Source organism: Mya arenaria, chromosome 3, assembly GCF_026914265.1.
Source record: "Mya arenaria isolate MELC-2E11 chromosome 3, ASM2691426v1".
Classification (NCBI taxonomy): Eukaryota; Metazoa; Mollusca; class Bivalvia; order Myida; family Myidae; genus Mya; species Mya arenaria.
The window spans coordinates 92385780-92407787 of record NC_069124.1 but is presented as its reverse complement, the minus strand read 5'-3'; the positions used below and the strand labels follow the sequence as shown (position 1 = coordinate 92407787).

Sequence of the window (22008 nt, the reverse complement as noted above, 5' to 3'; positions counted from 1 at the left end):
GTATGCCAAAAGTACATTCATGCGCTATCATACAATATATGTTACAATTATATCTAGTGCATACTTTCCATCTGCATTGCCTAACATGGCACCTGTTTTCCATTTCACATTTAAGGGGGTTCCAGATGCGGCAACGATTGTTTTGTTGTACTGGAGACAATAAGATGTCAATATCTTGTCCAGTAATTGACGTTTATATACAACGCGGAACATACGACACACATACCTCTCAATGGATTTTCAAAGAATACCATTAAGACCATAAATCGCCCACCTATCACTTAGCTTACGTTTTTCCCCATAGAGGATGTTTTTTATGTCACAAATTATTCATTCATGTGATTATGTTTTCTTTGTTGGAGTTTTCCTGGACAATGACGTTAGAGCACTTCAAATATATGCTGCTTGAATAGCATTCACTCGTGTTACCTTTTCACACTGACAGTTCCAATGTGGTTATCGAAGCAATAACTAATAACGATATTTTTGTTTTGAATAAAGTTTTTTTTGTGACGTTGTATGTCCCTCGTATGGTGTTCGGGAGGCTTGATCCTTGTGTCTTTAAACTTGGTCTTGGTACCATTTTAGGCTGCTTGGTTTGTCCCTGTAGTTTCAATTGTGTACTGCCATTAAACAGTAAAGGTTTTCATTGTTAACAGGAATAAAATAAGTTTAAGACTCATATCTAAAGGTAATTGATATATATGTTGTCGCAGCGTCTAGCCCTCTTGTTCAAACATTGACACCGAGTTAGAGTTGGGCCCGTCCCAGGGCTTTTTTCTTCTGTTAATACTTATAAAGGAAAAAGCATTGAAGTATTCCTTTCAGAGATGCGTCGTCAAGTGAAGATTTTCAGGGTTTCAGAGACCGTTTAAATTATATATATATATGTCCATAACACGTTCGCTCAAGTTAAGGTATTTAGTTGTCAGAAATTGCTGCATCCATGGGACTTAATCCACGAGTAAATGCTTCTTGTTTAATTAAGGTTTGGCAGAATAATACGATGTGAAATACATGTATCAGTAGCAAAAACAAATGGCCAAGACCCTGTTAAAAGACAAAAATTAAGACATCTCGACTTGTCCATGAAGTTTCCACTGTCATGCTAATAAATAAAACACTTCTACAATTCGATTTTCAGATTTATTATCATAACTTAAATAAATTTATAAAAATCAACATGTGCAGCAGTTATCACAGATACTTGTAACAATAAAATATCATCATTAAAAGACAACGATAATCAAAGCAAAGTGCCAAAGAGAGGGCAGCTACAGTTGGGACTTATGAGAGACAAAATGCGAATTATACCCGATAATGCTGTGAGGTGATTTTGCTTCTATGAAAGTAATTTCAAACGAAACAAAATTAAAACACTATTTCGTGTAAGTTGGTCATTATAGAATAGATATAACTTTTGGCGTCCATTCACAGAGTTGGATGTCCTTATCATTACAAGAGTTCACGTTATTCACTTGTTCATCATTCCTTTGCTCTGTGAATAAACGTTGGTTACAGGTTAGATACGTGTATGCGTTACAAACATTACCAACCATACAACATTCGAAGAAAATAAAACCATCATATTATGCGTCTTTAGCTATATTACACAGTTGTTTAAAAGCTTGTGACGTAGTGAGTGTTAGTTTGAACACAAGTTATTGCAACCACCACATGTCATGAGCAAATTTCCCCACCTCTGACTGTTATCCAGCACCAAGCTTTGACACACAATTATGCTTTGTATGCTTTGCCTTTTTCTGTCATAAACGTTGAAAAAGGTATTCAATATAATATTTGACGTGTGTTTGTCGACCTGTTAGCTTTCTCCCAGTAGCTCCCATTCCAGAAAATGGTCAAACTTTATTTAAAATAAAACAAACTGTTAACGAACATTCAACAGCATACCACAACCACACACGTGCCGTTGTTAGAAATGGCCACTAGTCTTCAAGCTGGACAGACGGGTTAGTTTAGCAAGCTGGTCATCTATTCTAGGTGACCTCCTATTCGCATGAATGGCTCTGACCTGACCCGTTATGATAGGGTTGAGGGGACTGATTGGCCGGACCTTGTTTAAGCCCTAACTGACGCGTGACTCGCCGGCACTTTCCTGGCTGATACCACGTGATGTACTGTTGCCCAATGTGAGATCTAGCTCCTCACGTTCGAATGTTCTCTTTTCCGGAAGAGTCCTAGTCGATAACATGTTGGCAGCATTCGGAGTATGATTAATGGCTATAGTTGGCAGTTCAATTCCTATGGGTTTAATATGTCTTTCAGTATGTTTTACCCTTTTCATAAGAGGTTGAACAGTAAGTGAGTCGCTATCTAAGAGAGGGTCGCTATGCCCTCTACCATCGCTTAGAGAAGTATACAAAGGATTGTCCATTGTTCCAACTACCTCATTCCTGGTGAGATACATTTTTACTATCCCCGCAGCAGCAATTTTCCGCTGACCTAACCTGTCCATGTCATCTCTCTCCTTCCAAAGTGACCCGCTGCTAAATCCCGATTTATCCTTGCTGGTGCCTCCCCCTGACTTCCCTACAAACAGCTGGCCCCGCTCATCTCCTGGTGATTCCGCCCGTCCCCCAGGGATGCTCACCTGGCGGTTCTTTATAGGCCGCAATCTATCGGGTGAGGGCCGCGAGGAGACCTGGGGGTTGTGTGTGGCAGCGTACCGGCGGAGCTGCGCGAGGCGGTCCGCTTGTTCTCCGATCTCTCCATGCAATGGGGCTACGACTGTTTGGGACTTGGATATCTGAAGCTAAACATGTACAGTGTGGTGTAAGAATATGTTCAAATGGATATTATTACCTTTCGATTTGTTTTTATTCTCAATGATGATTTTGCATACGATAGCTCCGCATGCTGAGCTGAAGTGTGTTTGAGCATCGTTCTCTGCAGAACATGATCGTAAATAGAAGTTAAATAGTACATTAAATTATTTATTGACCACATTCACACCAACAATTGTGTTAGCCTATGCGTACATTGAAACTGTGTTGTTTTGATACATGCTATTTTTTGAATAATGTCTAATATAATGAATAAATGACAGAACTTTTTATTTGTTTTCTCTGCTTGAATAGTATTCACTCGGCCACTGATGCAGACTCAAACTTTACCTTCATGTTTGTGAAATAATGTGGCACATGTTGCCTGGTACAACAAAACTAAAATATGCGATACAAATAACCAGCAATACATAGTAAGAATCGAGTGTATTCCATCACTTCACCATTCAATCAGCACATAGTCAGTAATGAGACCAACCCGCTATTAAGACCATTTTCTCAAAGTCACATAGGTGTTCTGCATAGAGGGGTTTTACTGTATAGCCAATTAAGATTTTCAAATATATTTATATTAAATTTCACTTAAGTAAAATTCATTCACAAAACATTTTATGAATAACAGCTGCCTTTTAAAAGCCAATATTTTTTTGTATAATGTCACCATTTAGGTCTCAGTCCCACTGGAAAAACGACATGCTGCCGAATGATAGCTGTTGTGATCTAGGTTAAGCAAAGATTTGGCGAATGGTCAGCAAAAGAACGTTTTTAGTCATTTGGTTGCCGATCAATTGCCGATAGAATGCTCGGCAATGACTGAAGACCAGTCCACGAGTTGTGGCCAACCTTACGCCAACCGATTAATGACAATAACACTCCTACCACCACCAGTTAGGTCCGATACAGCAGCAGTTATGTCCGATACAGCAGCTATCATCCGACCGATTTAAATACTCGAACGATTTGTGTGACTGGGCATTACATGAGCTATATGCGAGTACAAGAGCATCTCGGGCATGACAGAGATCTGTTTATGTGAAACCGTGTCCATGAAAACTAAGAAAGAAAGTGCAAGCAATGCTGTTTAATAAACAAGTATCAGAAGGTATATCAGATGACTTCCGAAACTATTTTTAGAAACCTGAAACAAGTGCCAAAGTACAATTTAGAAGTGGCATTCCCTGGTTAGTTTCTATTGTGACAGTCCCCACTGCAGATGGTTGTAAATTTGGGAGATTAGGGGCAGGGGGCGGGCGGTGTTATACGCAAATAGTGATTCTGTGTAGATGTTCGAGAAGACAAACTAACAAGAAAGTTACTAAAGATCCGACAGATCGTGGTTAGTTTAAGAAATTATTCATTAAATAACAATTACCGGGTGAAATTATCAATGCATACACTGTGTTGTTCATATAAATAACGCTAATATATTGCATCTTTTGCCGAAAGGGTCACGTTGCTATGAAAATGTTATGAGGGTGCAACATTTGGGGGGAAGGGGGTTGTTTTTTATGTAAGAAATAATCAGGGCATTGAAATCACCTACAATGGCTAAGCTCAAAATTAATATTATGCAAGCTCGCTTTACATCCTTAAAACTTTTCGACAATAAGTAGTGCAAATTTTGACAAATATTTCGCAGAACCTGCTTTATCACAGCATATTTTTAAAGGTAAAAGTGCTTGTATGCGCTATTTTGCAACCATCTGCAGATCGAATTGTCTTTGCAATTCTGACTAAACCGTGTGTGCCATGCGTGCTATTGTTTGTACCTGGAGACCGATATCAGGTCCTGAAAGGGGTTAATGGGCTGAAAATGGGAAACAATGCAACAGTTGTCATTTTGGTTACGAAACAAACATCTATCAGACAATTAAATAAGTTACACGATTATTTCCAATACGACACAGAAACTGATGTTAAAACATAGAACATGACATTTACAAAACATGCATTGGACTCGTACAAAGCATCACTCAATTTGTTAAACAATCGACAAATGCTTATAAACTTTATGTTAAACGGCGGAAAAAGTGAAGACATTTTTTACAATCTTAACAAGACAAGGATGGGTTTTGTGACACAATATTTTAATGATATAAATATAAAGTCAACAACATTGCATAAACAATAAAGGGAGGTTCTCAAAACCTATTCACACTCACCCCGAAGTTTGTTTCTGTGAGTGTTCCTGTCTTGTACTTCCGGGCCTGGTGTTTGGGCACGTGGTGTTTGTAATGGCGGTCATCCACCAGGGCAAGGGGCGTGTCCGGTGAGGGACGGCTGAGTAACTCTGTCATGGCAGTGCTGCGACTTCCGCGGAACAGCGGGGACTCCATGAGGATGGCGCTGTCGCTCTTGTGTGAGAGCTGAGAATCAAGGAAGCGGTGCCGAGAGCGGGAATGGTTTAGGTCCCGCATGTGGTCTTTGAACGGGCTCAGCGAGTCCTTATGGCGTGTCCGTGTGGGACTGGCTTCTCTACTCTCCCTGTGTCTGCTCTGGCGAGAGAGCTTCTCAGGTGATTTAGGTCCTTTTAACCTTATTTCTTCCATTTCAGAGAAGTCTACATGCTTCTTTGAGAGCCCAGTCGGCTCCCGTGGTAATATAAAAGAGTCTGCAGAGCTCCTACTAAGCTGCACAACCTCGGACACAGGCGACTTGCTACTCCGTAGTTTGTCCCTCTCAAACTTCATTGGATCAAACTCCCTGAACTTTTTCTCCGGCCGACTGAGTTTCCTTTGGAGTTTTTCAATTTTGTTACGAGGAAGTTCTGAAATAGGACTAGGAACTCTTGATGATGTTGTGACGCTGCTACTGTTTGTGCTTGCCGTAGTTAAAGTCATGGGTGATGTGCCGGCGTCTGCATACGTCAGAAGTGGCTGGCTTGGCACGCGCACAATCATGGTTGCGGCCGAGCGTGTGCTGTTGATACGGTCTACGTCATCATCGTCTTCCTTCGGGAAGAAAAGCTCTGGACTCGGAGATCGGACTGCAAGCAATACAAGGATAATGCGTAAACATCGTTGAATGAATCGTGTTTTGCTTGTCAGAACGAATAAACCAAAATAAGCTTCTACCTAATGACTTTCGTAAAATAGCGTATTTGATTCAGTTCTGAATAAAGTAAAAATGGTAAATCCTTGAATGCCGACGGAATTCGTTAACATACGTGTTTTGGGGTCTGGTGTCGGAGCGTAGAAATCCGCCAGACTGACAGTCGTCTTCTCGCGCTCAAGGCGGCTGGTTTCGCGCCGGTATGTGCCGACCAGCTCCTCGTCCGAGTTCGAGTCCGCCACAGCGTCCACGTCCATCTCCTTACGTGAGGAAAAAGAACAGACCGTTGTCTTGAATGCAATTTTACGATCTAGTCCGTTATGGTTAATCTTATTATTCTATGAAACGTACCACCTAAATGATAGAATTATTTTAAATAGTTTATTTTTACAAAAATCATATGTAACAGACATACATCAAGGTCTTCCTCTTCGATCTTGACCACCTCGTCACTGGACTCATCAGAGATTTCGTTCGTGTTCCGTTCTAGCATCACTGAAATAAAATGTACGTATAGATACTAATACTGACGATACGTTTACACAACGCTCGGCTGCTACTATGCCAGATTGCATTCAATTTCATGACAAAAACTGTATACATTTGTATAATAATGTAGAGGATGCTAGTGTACAAGGCTTATACCCGGTCTGCCGATGAGGGCAAGTGCGTGCCAGGAGCCGCAGACGACGGCGGATATCCTGCCGCCCCGAAAGTTCTTGTTGACGCCATGCGGCAGCAGCACCTTGTGGCTGGTTGGCTTGTCCGACATTATTGTGTGGCTGTTCTTTCCCCACATGTACAACAGTCCCTTCTCTGGTGATGGTTTAAAGAGAATATACAACATGCAAGTCCCTGGAGGTGGTGAACACGAAATATACAACATGCACATCTACAAGGATGGTTTAAAGTGAATACACAAAATGCAAGTCTCCGGGGCGGTTTAAAGAGAATATATAACAAGTACAAGTATTTGTATTGGAAATATTTGATTGTGCATAAACTTCAAATGCAGAAACCTTAGTAAAGTTACGCTTTTTATAAAATGAAAAGAAATGAACATGTTCTAGAGCTCATACAAACATAAATCTATTGGCTTGATATTCAGGTTTATTACCAGTGACAGCGGCGCTGAAGTTTTCCCCGGCGGCGATCTGGATGCATCTGTTGACCACGTGGCGATCGCGGACCCGGCGTGGCCTGGACAGAAAGCGGACCTTCTCTCCGTGTCCCAACTGCCCGTCCGCCCCGCCGCCCCATGTATATACACTTCCGTTAGCTGCATTGTGAAGAATTAATAGCTTAGTTAAACAGTAGCTACCGTTTGTTTATTTCTGTAAAGGACTAACAGAATATTCTTCTTTTTATTTTTACCAAAATTTAGTTGCATACTTTTTGTTTAATAAAGTAATCTGAAGTGTATAAATGAACCAACCAGAGAGCGCCATTGAGTGCATGCCACCACCAGCGACACCGACGATGTTGTTATGGTGGGTGGGGCACTTCCGAGCCGCAAGGATGTCCTCGTCCCTGCTCCCGCATGCGCGGCTGTACCCCCACACATACACCTCGCCCGATACTGGTGGAACAACGCAAACATGGCGAAACTTATACTTAAACATTGTACCGTATTGGTCTTTCTCTTCAGACTGCCGATTGAAATGGCAACTTTTTGTCTGTTTATAGATGTTGGATATACCCGAAATAATGAAAAACAAGATGCATTTGATAGATAATTGGTTAGAAAGAATCATACGTGTTTTCTTTCAATGCCACTATAAGACATTGACCCTGAACAAATGGCTTAAGTTCAATATGGGTTATTCCAAAAACCTGTTAATGGCGAACAATACCCCTGTAGCTATAACGTATTTCAAGGCGATTTACCGGTGATTGCGAGTGAGTGGTGTGCCCCTGTAGCCACCATTTTCACACCTTGAGCGAGGTCGCCCCCAAGGATCCTTGGTGCTAGGGCGTCATCCCGCGTACCACATCCAACCTGACCGTAACTGTTGTCTCTAGAGTGGACAAAATGTTTTAGAGACAATAAGAGGTCAAATAACAATGTGGCAAAGTTGGGCAGCATTTCAACCAATGTTATAGTGTCGAGTTTAGTTTTTAACTTGTATGGAAACTAAACACATGCATATAAGAAATCTGCTGAATAGCAAAACAAACGTCCGTGTTTTTGTTTATTTCTGAAAAATGCTTGCTTTAACTGGCGCTCACCCGCAGCAGGCGATGCCTCCATCCCGGAACCGGAATACGGAATGTTTGCTCCCACAGGCGACCTGCACTACCGGCCGGTGCTGGAGGCTCTTCAGTAGAGTTGGCTGTGTCTGTAGGTTATGTTGTATATAATCACATGATTAATCAACGCATATAAGTTGTATTTAAAACTAATGTCAAAATAGGCCTATTAGAAAGAATATGTTCAGCGGGCAGTTACTCGTTACTTGCAAGATGCAAACTTTAACTCTGGTTTGGAGTAATCATATTAATCACAAATATGCATGTATGAAAATGTTTTACCGCAGTATTATTTGTTTTCATTAGAAGATATCTAGGAATATATCTAAAGCGGCCAATCAGCATGTACCTGGTAGCTCGTCCAGATTTTATCTTATTTCATCTGTAAAACTCAGTGATTCTTCACGTATAACTAGTTCATGAAAAATGTGGTCAACTAGTTGTGACGTTAATGAACAAACCATTATCAAACACATTAGTGCATTGCTCATACCGTGTTTTGTTAACGTGAAACTTCACAATTACGTCAGTAATAAATCACCCCAAGCGTCGCAACCATAAGTTAACGGTGCACACATACTTACAACGTTATTCTCTTCCTGGTCGTCATTATTTTCCCAGAAGGTTGACTTACAACAGATCAAGTTTATGAACATCCATTATTTTAAGGAACCCAACAAATTAATATTGTATCATAATGGTAAAAAGTTAAAAACGACTGGTTTGTTTCGCCTGCTTGGAAACCTATGCCTTTGATAAAAAGCTGGCAACGACGAAGGGTTTCTTTAAATGGTATTCAATTAATTATTATGAATAAGAGAATTTCTTTATTCATTTATAAGATTAACATTTCGTTTGCTTATATGTAAAAAAACTTGCAGTAAAGTACCTGCGTGTCTTTATATTTCTTTTCTCGGAAGTCGTAGCCAAGCTGTGCGTTAAAGTTGTTCCCAAACGTAAAGACTTGGCCGGCATCCGTCCAGACCATGCTGTGGCGGCCCCCACAGGCCACGCCAACGATTCCTGACCCCGGGGCCGAGCCAAGGGGCAACTGCACGTACTGAGGCTCCGGCTTCGTGCCCAGATCGTTACTGCCTAGTCTAAATGCAAATTACCGTTGTTGTTTTTTCTTAAACAATTGCATGCATTTTAAGATCAATACTTAATTATACTTAATGTATAACTCCAAAATGATTGTCCCAAACGTTAGGTTCTTCGCTGTCTGCTTACCCAATTAACTGGTGACATACTAAAGGAGAAACTCAAAGGTGCAAAATATAAACTCAAGGTACAGACACTCGAATGGGCGTACAAACCCAACAGTTAAAACACCAGAATGGGCGTATAAACCCAGCAGTTACAGACACCAATATTGGCGTATTAAACCCAGCAGTTACAGACACCCATATTGGCGTATTAAACCCAACAGTTACAGACACCCATATTGGCGTATTTAACCCAAGAGTTACAGACACCCATATTGGCGTATTAAACCCAAGAGTTACAGACACCCATATTGGCGTATTAAACCCAACAGTTACAGACACCCATATTGGCGCATTAAACCCAACAGTTACAGACACCCGAATGGGCGTATAAAACCATACAGGCACACGAATGGGCGTGTAAACCCAACAGTGACTGACACGCGAATGGGCGTATAAAACCAAAGAGAAACCCGAATGGGCGTATAAACCCAACAGTTTCAGACATCCGAAAGGGCGTGTAAACCCAACAGTAACAGACACCCAAATAGGCTTATAACACCCAACATTTTCAGACACCCGAATGGGCGTATAAACCCAACAATTACAGACACCCGAAGGAAGGTATGAAACCAAACAGTTAGAGACACCCGAATGGGCGTATAAATTCAACAGTTTCAGACACCCGAATGGGCGTATAAACCCAACAATTACAGACACCCGAATGAAGGTATAAAACCCAACAGTTACATCCACCCGAATGGGCGTATAAACCCAACAGTTTCAGACACCCGAATGGGCGTATAAACCCAACAGTTACAGACACCCGAATGAAGGTATAAAACCCAACAGTTACATCCACCCGAATGGGCGTATAAATCCAACAGTTATATCCACCCGAATTGATGTATAAAACCCCAAAATTACAGACACCCGAAAGGGCGTATAAACCCAAGAGTTACATCCACCAGAATGGGCGTATAAACCCAAGAGTTACATCCACCAGAATGGGCGTATAAACCCAACAGTTAAAGACACCCGAATGGGCGTATAAACCCAACAGTTACATCCACCCGAATTGATGTATAAAACCCAACAATTACAAACACCCGAAAGGGCGTATAAACCCAAGAGTTACATCCACCAGAATGGGCGTATAAACCCAACAGTTACAGACACGCGAATGGGCGTATAAACCCAACAGTTACTGACTCCCGAATGGGCGTATGAAACTAAGCCGTTTGGCAAATAATTTTATGATCTTAATTTACATATTTAAATAACTTACTGTCCACTGTTACCGTTGCCCCAAACATACAGGTCATTAGAATCTGAAAAGAAAATAGATTGTGAGAATTTACACATTAAAATTTAGAGTAATGTATTTAATGATTAAATACATTACTCTACACGATGTCGTTGTGAATTTTAAGAAGAAATTAAAGTGTATGTACTTAAAAAAAAGTCGAAGAGCGAAATACAATTAAATTTTTTGCACATTTGCATTTTCAAATTCTCAGAGGGCAAAAAGCACCATTTAAGAGATTGCCTGATGTGTGCCATATTTTATCGAAGACATTGTTCTTATATTACATTTCGTGATTTACGTAAAACCCATGGCGATCACGTGACGTGAACGCGCAGAAACCCCGCTCCGAACCCGCCTGGCATTATTACGCCGAAAACTCATAGGTCTTCAATATTAATGACAGTACTTCATATTTTGTGAAGAAACAATGGCATCTCACTGTTAAGTTTTATTAACAAAGGGTGTAGGCTCCGTGAAAATCAATCCCTTAATAGCGCGGCACCTCGTATGGGGAGATAGGCATGTCATCATTTTCGTAACGTTGTCTTACAATGTTCACAGTCATGCGATTGTTAAAGTTGAAAATCGAAGACGTTCCCTCAGCACGAAGCTTTCAGAGAATTTTTCTCAAGAAATTTATGACATGGGTCAAAATTAAGTAACAATTCCCAAAGCTAAAATAAGATGGCATGTGCTGAAATTGTGAAGCACACATGGGTGTTTGTCGACAGAAGAAATGCTAGCATTAGATATGGGCAGAGAAAAACAATGATTTATAATGAAGTGCACTTTTGTTTCGAAGAACGGAATTGTTAAAATTGTGTAAATAAGGCTAAAAAGTAATAAACAAACGCCTCGTTTTTTATGTTCACTTTGTTCCTTTTCTGGAAATATTTCCCAGATTATACATAAATTTCCACGTCTGTATTTTGTCCAACTGTCAAGATGCTGATTACAAAATTGACTTCGTCTCCGAAACCATGCTTACATTTAATCACAAAACCGTTGCTTTATGAAATAGTATTGACATACGGGCGCTGAGTAACAAAAACAAGATCAAAATATCACGGCCTTTCTGGTTCCCCTGGCTCTTGTCCCTTTATTCCTGCCCATATCAAGGCGACCTTTGTTATTGTTAGAAAATTCCGTATAATTTACTGCATGCTTTTAGATGCCGTTTTTATGAAAACGTGTCAGGGGCTTCAATCATTTCTAGATGGAAACTTGACAAGGGTTTTTTAATGTTTCCTCATTTGATTATTGCTGTTCTAGAGGTTTTGGTAGGATATCAGGCCGATCTTCTCCCGTCACATCAATATTCAGCGAAGATGAGCAGCTATAATTTAATATTTCTCAATTTATCCGCCTAAGTTAGGGTTTCTGCTCTAAGAATTATGGATCATCATAAAGGCATGAAATTAAGGAAATCAAGCCATAGAGGTTCCGTCGGGTCTTGGCAGAGGATGATGGAAGAAATTTATATCAATTCTTGCTCCTGAAGACAAATTTAGTGATATTTAAGGACTAATATTAAAGGCTTGAATCTAAATTGTACAGCAACCGCTGTACTGTTACAAACGATTAAACTTTCGGGATATATACCAACTTTCGTTAGATCTTTCAACATGAATACTATTGCCTTTATATCGAATGATTAAAAGAATTCACACACGTGACCTGGTAGGTTCTACATACAGCTTTACTGAGTCCAGGACGTTGCAGTTCGGGCGCTTACCGTACCGGTCTGTTTCTATGCAAATATAGGAATTGGAGTGATCATTTTCTGGACAGTCGATTCTGGGAGGGATATAAGGGATGTTTTATTGCTTCTCGTATTCTCTCTCTCAATAAACATAGTGAATTAAGTTGTCAGAAATGTTTTATCAGATGATTTATTGGGGAGATATAGGCTCGTGTCAGAGAGTATGATCTTTTGTTAGGAAAGTCCTGGTCGGGTCGATGGCCTGGGTAACATTGAGGTCCTGGGCGGTAATGGGCTGTCAGGTTGTGAGCCACCAGGCCCGAGGGAGCTTCTTGCACGCAAACAGCTAGCTGGCCTCTTGCCTCTACATAGTTGGCCATTTGCTCTGATACTTTTCAGTTGACATTTGTCCTTGCGTGTTGGAAAAATGTAATACAATAGATATAATAGTGGTTCTATAGTAACATATATACAATCAGAATCGTTACAAGTGTATTTTCGTTGTGTTCTAACATTTTCGGAGCTCGTCCATATTTCATTTGGCAACATCAGACTACAATGGAATGATACATACAAAGTCTTCAAAAGGTCTGGGGCCCGTCTCATTAAAGATCTGAGACGATTCAAATCGTATAATGTAGTTTCCTTAGTGTCATATGTTCGAGTTGTTTGCTTCATATTTGTGTAAATTCAACTTAAGACAAAACAGTACAAAGTTGATGAACTTGACAAAGACTATCTAAGCCTCAGCTTATTTTAACCACAAACGAGCATAGTATGTTTCAAAATCTGGAATGGTTTTACTCCATTTACTCATAGAAAGTCAAAAAAACTAATTTAAGAATAAACATGTATTTGCGTAATTTGCTCAAAAGCAATAAGTTGTGCTTAATTACCAATTTTGTAATCAAATTATTTTTGAGAGATTGTGCTTTTAAAAGGAAAAAACACATACAAGACTTGTAGTCAATGTCGATGTTATGTCTAACTATATGAGTGTCTAAGGCGTTAATGACGCTAAAGGAAAGATTTCTTGTTAACTGCAGCAAATATTCAGGAAAATGTGAACTAAATTTAAAGTCGCTGGGAATATAATAATATATGAAATATTGAATATAAGCATACGTGCATCAACTGTTTAATGTTGAATCGAGTCGTTTTGAATCATAGACCGTGTTTATTTATAATTTTGAAATCAAACGTATACAAATGACTTCAATGATCCTTTGAATATTATGTTATGATATATTTTACTTAAATCTTCGATTATATTGTTAAATATTTACAGTCGTTTTGAAGAAAAAAATATATATTGGTTTATTGGGACGCCTTATTTTAACGCCTTATATAAATATGGTGTACGCCTGCAACCTAGTTGCTATTCAGTATTTCATTTATTTTACAGAGGGATAGACGTCTTAAGGGGGCTAATATACTTAAACGTTGACAATGTTCAGACGTAGGAAAAAAAAGCATAGTTTATTATACGTAATATTCTTTTGAGTCACACTATCAAAGCCTTACATATTCAGGTATCGTATTTAATGAACAATTTTAAATTATATCGAAGTTTGAAATTAAAAAGCGATAGCTATGTGTTTTTTACTGCTATTTCCACCAGTATATCTTTAAGAAAAACGTATTTATTTCACTCAAAGAACATATCTTTATAACTAGTTTTATTCGACATACGTCAGTACTTCAAAGACTAATTTGGTTGTTGTTTTTATTGGAAACTGCCGTCCTTCATAATCTTAGACATATGTTCTTTTAAAAGATTCCTGACATTTATCTTTGTGAAGTAATATTATCTTTAAAATGCTTGAATATGATAGTTTCAGTTTTCATTGGAGTAAATTCAAGAAGTTACTCGCCATCTTCATTTTTCTACAGAAAACGTTCACTAAAATGACGCACTGTTCAGAACGTTCGATATAAAATCATTAAAATACACGGATAGACGGAATGCGCACTTTGTGCTGGTTTCCATGATATAACTTAAATAATGCATTTAATATAAAAAAAACTACAGAAATGGCAAGAAAAAATACATTAAATATGTTTAAGGTTTATCGTGGTGACCTGACCTTTTGATATAATGTCTAACATAAAGAAGTCTATATGGTATTGTGTTATTCTCGTACATGGAGCTGCACATTATATTCCGTGCCAGTAAAGCACTCCACCCACGACCCACATCGCTCACCCCTGCTCTCCCAATTCATTCTCCCCGACCGCAACTTGATCCCAGACAGGACCTCCAATCTTTCCCGGAGATCCCGTTTATTTGCATTAACACCGAGAAAAAACATGGAACGTAATGGATGACCAATCTTTCCACACCCGATCTGAATATTGCGAATATTGACGCTATAATAAACCGCATATTTCATCTCGGAATTGACAGATTCGATGAAAACGTGATTAACCGAGGGAAAGATGACGTTTTATGGTGATGGTCTCTGTGCATATTTAGTGGCCTTCCCCTCCCTGAGCGGTGATTACAGTGAAACAATGGTCTCGTCCGGAGTAAATCTTTAAGATACGGCAAACCACTGCCGTCGTGAGGTCGTCACTGACTTCGGCTAAGAAATGTTAACATAAATGTTTATATGTATATAAAACGTGTTAAACTAGTTAAATTGTATAAATTTAAAAAAATGAGTCACACACACCGAACCACAATATTTTGTTGTCGTTTTGTTTTATTGAACTAAATGCAAACAAATTAAGAATTACGCACTGCATATTGTTATCTTATTTTGTCGGTGGACATGTCTTCGTCGATAAGTTTCAGTATTATTATGCAGAGAAGGCCGCGATATTGACTTGGCATTAGGAGACTGGAGACAGCGCCACTGTGTCAAAGGGCAATTACTCTGTCAGACTCTGGCATTCTCGCAACTTGATCTGCATCCCTAATTTAATGGCGGAGAGGATGAGGCAAGATGGGGTTATGACAGAAATGAACAAGATTGCAGGCCCGAATATTAATAAGACCTGATTTGTTTCCTTTCTTTGCCCTGTTAATTGTATGTATAATGTCGGAGACGACAAAATGCAAATGGGATTTAGGACGTTATCATTGACGCAAATGACGGGGTTTGAATATAAACCGCTCTACTTAATGAACTGGGGAAGAACGTGCATAAACAATGAGAGGATAAATTTCCACTCCGCCTCTTTATGACATTGAATATAGTTTAGTCAAGCAATATTCAATTTAAAATCATCATAGTCGGACAAATATGTGAGCATATTTGTTACATTTACCATGAAGCGAATGATGATGACTTATGTTTCCATAATGAACCACAAGTGTAAGGTTTAAACCTTAATCGACCAAACATCGACTGCCTCACACCAACCATTCTTACCTAACGTGCGACAAGCCTCGCGTCGTCGGGAATAATCGCATGACAGTGGTCCGTTTTGTTACGAAACAGTGCGATCCAGTATTGTCTAACCTCTAAAACAATTACAGACCTTCCTCCGGGAATCCGTACCCTGCCCACAAGACCTATTGTTCTGTGGTGTAACATTTTCGTCTCAAAACATAATTATTTGGAATAATGAAAATTTATGACCAACGAAGTGCCAAATAACACACAAATGCGGAAAGCGTAATTTAGTTTCGAGCGCAAAATTATAGTAGCCCGATTCATTCCATTTCCGCAAATTTCTCAAGTTCCACAAAAAAGTTTGGTGCTAATTAAAAGTTGAGTCATTTCTGTGTTAATTTGTCATTCAGTTAGATGGAGAAATGTTGTGTTAATTTAGAAAATGCCGAGAGCGGTAGGAGAACTATCGGCCACGCCATGTGACATGATGTCGTAAAACGTCGAAAGGTTTCCGGCCTTCAGTAAATATAAAAAATCATTTTAGGCAAAAAACAAAAGGTTTAGTTTTCACTCCTACGCTCGACATTATGAGGAAGTCAGCTCGCGCTGATGTTGGTTGCTGTTAATGCAAAAGTCTGCTGAATACCATTATATTGATGAACAGATTGACTATTTTTAACAACTGCTCAATTGTTTGGAATATTTGTAGGACCAACACGGAGAAACTACAAGAGATTCAGTACAAAGCCCTAAAAAGTGTATAAAAGTGTGTAATGATTTACCTTAACTTATCGATATCTTTTCACAAGAGTACAATCAACAATCAACAACTTTACATTTGACTAGAATAAGTAGAATAATGTTGAACATACTCGGACGAGGAACAAAAGAGAACGCCGAGTTAAGAAGGCTGTTCCGCCCATGAATAGGTCTCTCTTTTAAATGCTCAATGTGCTGGAAGATTATCTTGATAGTCATTTATTTTATATTTAACACTCTGGTAACAATATATGAAGTTTCAAGTTAGATATTTAAAATCTTAAGGTCATCCTTCAACAAGAACATTAATGGTGAAAATAGTGAATACATTTTGAAGAGATTTCACATATGTTTACACTTATATTATTCACATATTTTTTCAGAATGAAAAAAAAATGTGATATTCAAATGTTTGCTGAACCAAGTAAGGGTTTGGGCGCATTTTCAATGAGATCTTCTGAAATGGCGTTACGTTCGCACACACTTTGATGTGCCTTTCTGAAAAACAAACACCTATAATTTATAAATAAATACGCCATTTTTTTTATCCTTTTAGGCATATATCAGTAAGAAACATTGATTGTTCTATTTATTGTCATATACGAAGTATGGTAGAAAATATATAATCCACACTTTAACCTATTTAGCCGCATCTTTAATGTCTTGCATCAAAATGATTCTTATATATTGTTAGTTTATATTCAGTTCTATTTAGCTCGATTGTGACGAAAGCTGGCAGCTTATAGAATCACGCTCGGCAGAAACCTTACATATTGTAACGTCGGAAAATATCTCTACGAGCAAATCTTATTGTTTCATATAGCCGACATTATATAAACATGATTACATGTTGTATCTTGTACGAACTGTGTAAAATAAAACATTAACATAAACAAAATACAACAAATAAGATAAATGGGGTAAACATGAATACAAATATGAAAAAACATAGCATTATGGCTTGTTTTTTTCATTTTGACAAGAAGAAAATCCTACATCGAAGATAAGAACGGATATCGGTCGGACGACATTTGGCGTGTTTTATCTTGTCGTTTTGTCGATAGAAATTGTAATATTTTTGACGTTGGGTCGGCGAAAGGGGAAATTTTTAATGAAAAAATAGCCACCGAAATAAGGAAATAGACATACACGTTTCGGGGGGAAAACTGTTTGAAGATGAAGAAATATAAGTAATGTTTCCAACCAATATTAATTAAAATTAATTTATATATTAAGTCTGGAACTAAACGTTCGGTTGCCATGTCGTCACTATTTGTGTTGTTGTTCTGTTTTGCTTTAGAGTAAGGGACATAACCCAAATGTGCAGGAGAATATTTAATTAACAACGATTCCTCACCTTGCTTTATGCATACAGAAATGAACCCAGTCTACTCACGCGTGACGATTGCTGTGTGGCTGGCTCCGCATGCCATATGTTTAACGCAGCCTTCTGGGGCCCCGCAAAACTTCTCAACGGCGCCGTCGAAGAATATGACCTCTTTCCGGTAACCATGGCCGTGCTGGCCGAACTCACCGCTGCCCCAGCACAGCAGGTGGCCGGTGGCGTCTTCCCGGATGTGGACCACGTCCAGCCGTGCCTGCCCCGTCATCTCCTCCGCGCTAGAGATATTAAGGTTACTGTGACAGATACATTTGTATACACTGTTTAAATAATTTAGTTGTTGTAAAGAGAAATTATAACTCAAATGTGCTTTGTAGCCTTGTAAACGTGCTATACGGCGTGATGACAAGGTTGACTAATGTTTGTTACACCTGTGTACCCCTGTGCATGGACGTAAACAATGTTACATTGCACTGCGTCTGTTTCTCATTGTTTTTCTTCATTATAGATTGTGTTACTGTATCGTCATGCAATAACATATGATTAAATTGAAACATGTCTTTATTATATTTGAACAGTTTTAAAAACGGTTCCTTGTTGTTTGAACTGTTCAAGAGTTATCAGCGTAATAAGAAGGCATATAAGGAAATGGATAACATGCCATCGCTATGGGATTAAGATTACCTAACATCTAATGGTAAATTGCGTTATACACTTAAAATGTATTTGCACAAGATAAGATGAGTGCGCGAAAGTTTCGTACAAATAAATAAACGAGCTATCTAATAGCCAATTATATTTCATAAACAAAAGGCCAAACATGGATAGGAACCCCCTCAAACTGAAGAGGGGAGTGCTATTTGTATTAATTTCCAAGCGATTTCTATTTCCAAAAGACAAAAATGTCCAAACTATGGTACAAAAATTATAAAGATTTCACTTAAAAAGAAAGAACTAGAAGAAAGCTTGACGGCATCTAGCTCTCTTCCATCACAATGGTCCCTATACGTATAGTTCATGATTATTTTGTCAATCGTGTTGAATAAGATGCCATAGCCCCTATTTTACCTGCATTTACGCTTCTTCTACGAAAAAAAGAAGTGTATATTAAACCATACTTAGTTATGAAACACCAAAACAGCATTAGGAGTACTCATGAACTTTAACAGGCTATTGTAAATGCTTGTTCACGGTGCACTGACTGTTGTGTAAGATTAGATGAAGATCTACCACAATGGGCGTACAATAAAATAAAAGTTTCTAGCGATTGACTGTGCTTTTGGGTTCATGTGGCATCGCGATACGCGGACATTACCGTAACAGCAACATTCACCAAGTTACAAACGTTAACAACTGCCTCCGTAGTAACGTAGTGCTTTAGCATACATTCAGAGAAGAATAGGTGTTGTGATCGTGTTGTGTCGGCATTTTTCCATACTCCTATAATTGGTGTAATAGATTGCACAAAGGTCGCAAGCTTATGCCTTGCACGCATGTACGTGTATCAAATCGCGGGCACATACGCAGAGGCAACTGTATGCGTATTGAACTGTTGAACACTGTCGTGGCATAGACGCGATGACGCCGCTATATTTCCAAACTGTAAAGCGGTCCGAGTATCTGCTAAACCTTACAGGAATCCTCTACCCATTCGTGGTCCATCGTAAAAATCGTGGTTCATTCCTTGTCACAATTAAGTACGAATTAAAGCTAAATCAAAGTGCGTTTTTGATTCGAATGTAACACGATTTCATACGGTGTGCATCACTTTATCTACGGCTGAGTTGCAAACCTTTTTACGACAGATATCTTGTCAAAGGGGTGCAATCGATCGTTACATATATTGGTAACGTTAAAATTCGTTAATCCGTTCTCACTTCGTATGCAGGTGAAAACGGGCCCATGCACGATTAAACCATATGGAATGCGTATAGAACATCGTTTGAAACGCGTTTTATTATTAGCAATATCATCGCAGAGTTTGACATGCAGGTATGACGTTACCATTTAGTCATATATGTATTTCCGTTGTGTAAAAAAATCTTAATGAGATATATACATATTTCCACATGCTCAGTACATTGTAAAGCAAAAAATCCAAAAAACCTGAAACATTTATACGTTGCTGGATTTATTATTTAGAGTAGAGATCGAAGCATTTACTGATGCCGTAAAGTTGAAAGGTCATTTTGGAAGAACTGTCATGGCGGACTTTGCAATTTTTAGATTTATTTTTCAAGTGGTGTGATTTTGCATTGGAATAACTTGACACCCCTTTTTATTTGCTAAAAATGTTATCTATAGCTTGGGGTATAAGAATACATTTGGTTGTCATAGTCTGTAATCGCTCGAAATGCCTTTAAATGTTTTCTAAAAATGATCACTTCACACTGAATATATGGGAAATGACAATGGTGGTGTGTAACCTGTACGATTTCCTCTTTAGACAGCGGTACAAATATTTCCCGAACCAAACTTCTTACACAAGCAATATCCCAGTAAGGAATGAACTCTTGTTCGGTATGAACTGTATAACAGAAGAGCTTAACATTCCAGTGAGTTTTGAAAACAACATGTTGTGAGGGATGCATAAAGAATAAAGAACTCTGGAAGGTTAGGGGTAAAGGGCATGTTATTTTATGGCCAAATGATCCACTCGATCCTTTCTTTGTGCTTGATTTATAGCACTAAACATCTCTGAATGTTTTAGAAACATTAATAAAAATATGAAGGTTTTAAGGTGTGTGTAAGCTTATTTATACTTGCACTCGGGCAAGGCCCATTCGGCGAGTTCTCCGATAAGATTGTTAGTCATTTTAGTTGTTTTGAGCGTAGACCACAGACAGAATGTAACCCTGGTTTTTTAACGTGCACCAGTGTATAGCACTGCCACACGGGGTCCCTATGTATCGTCCCTCCCGGAAGACGATTAGTATTGACAATCAAGGGTGTCACCACTAGACCAAGGATTCGCCACGAAACGTTTTAACCTTGTCAAATGCCTTAAAACAAGTTAAAAGGTCTTAAATGAAATTCAAATCCGAGACTAACACGGATTAATTTGGTAAAGCTATTAACAAAAAATATTTTTTCTGTTAATGCTCCATATGCTTAAGTAATAAGATAACATATATAAGAGTATTTACTATGCACTTGCATTGGTTGTTGATCAACACAACTAAGAAAAACCGGAACAAGTAAAACACCCAGCAATAATTTTTGACTGAATGGCATTCGGACTTTCTAATGCTCCATCGTCATTTCAGTCACAAGTCATAAACAAAATTCTAAACTCTCAGACACAATTAAGTGCAACATTTGTGGAAGATTACTCTGATGGTAAAACTTAGGGTTTCTAGTTGAAGGTGTGAAGTAAATGCTACGGTATCACCCGAGTCACCAGTAGAATGACTTTTCGCATTATAAGTCTTCCCGACCGTTACCATAGCAATATACACGAGCAGTGTATTTAATCACATGACTCTATAATTATCCCGTTATCATGTTATCATACCAATGCTCTCCGCATCTTCATAAATTGTATTCACAATTATACTAGATAGTCAACTATTACGGGATAGATATACATGTAAGTTTTACTTACATTGGGGACAAATTAATATATTCTATTGTGGGAACTGTCATGTTTATACGTTTTAGTAATTTAGATAATAAATGACTAGACTATAAAGGTTAAAAAATGCTACATTTAATATGTTCAAGATATTGTAAAAGAACGTTATTTATGTCAGCCAAAAAACTTTGCCCAACAATTTAATCAAACTGTCTCAGTCCTAATATCATGGAAAGCTCACTTGACAGTATTGACATTTAGTCATTGATATATTTTGCTCTTAAGCCATTTTTCTTATCAAAGATATAATAGCAAAAGCGATTTTCTTGTCCGTTTCGCTACCAATTATACGTTCTTGATCATTTTCAATATGTTGACATGATAAAGGACCTACAACCCATGTATTAATTCGATAGGATTTAAAATGATTAAGAAGGGCTGGGAGAGGCTCGCTCAATGCTTTGTACAAAATCATTACTAAGGGAAAACAAACATTAATTTAGGTTATATCATCTACTTAATACATTTTCAAATTGTCTGACTAGAGGAGAGTGCACGAACTAGTTGGTAAGCGTTCTGTATCACATATGGAATACAACAGGTGTTTAGCCCAATGCATATCCTATTGTTTAACTGTTTCGATCTCTGTTGAGCAATCAAGCATTGCAAGA

General features: G+C 38.5%; 1 protein-coding gene across 5 annotated transcripts in view; it reads right to left on the bottom strand.

Moving 5' to 3' along the window:
• Positions 1-1159: 1159 nt before the first annotated feature.
• Positions 1160-22008, bottom strand: part of LOC128226856 (uncharacterized) — a 38818-nt gene continuing 17969 nt past the window's right edge. For 4 of the 5 annotated variants that reach the window (XM_052936942.1, XM_052936938.1, XM_052936939.1 and 1 more), the window contains exons 2-14: positions 17818-18041; positions 10599-10641; positions 8995-9205; positions 8690-8734; positions 8085-8194; positions 7743-7873; positions 7291-7434; positions 6973-7134; positions 6501-6671; positions 6271-6350; positions 5971-6115; positions 4967-5790; positions 1160-2773 (exon numbers count right to left, since the gene is read on the bottom strand). In XM_052936942.1, coding sequence (XP_052792902.1) covers positions 2087-2773; positions 4967-5790; positions 5971-6115; positions 6271-6350; positions 6501-6671; positions 6973-7134; positions 7291-7434; positions 7743-7873; positions 8085-8194; positions 8690-8734; positions 8995-9205; positions 10599-10641; positions 17818-18041 — 2977 coding nt within the window. In that variant the 3' untranslated portion in view covers positions 1160-2086. The remainder of the gene's footprint in view (positions 2774-4966; positions 5791-5970; positions 6116-6270; positions 6351-6500; positions 6672-6972; positions 7135-7290; positions 7435-7742; positions 7874-8084; positions 8195-8689; positions 8735-8994; positions 9206-10598; positions 10642-17817; positions 18042-22008) is intronic. The other variant, XM_052936940.1, reaches the window with a different exon arrangement.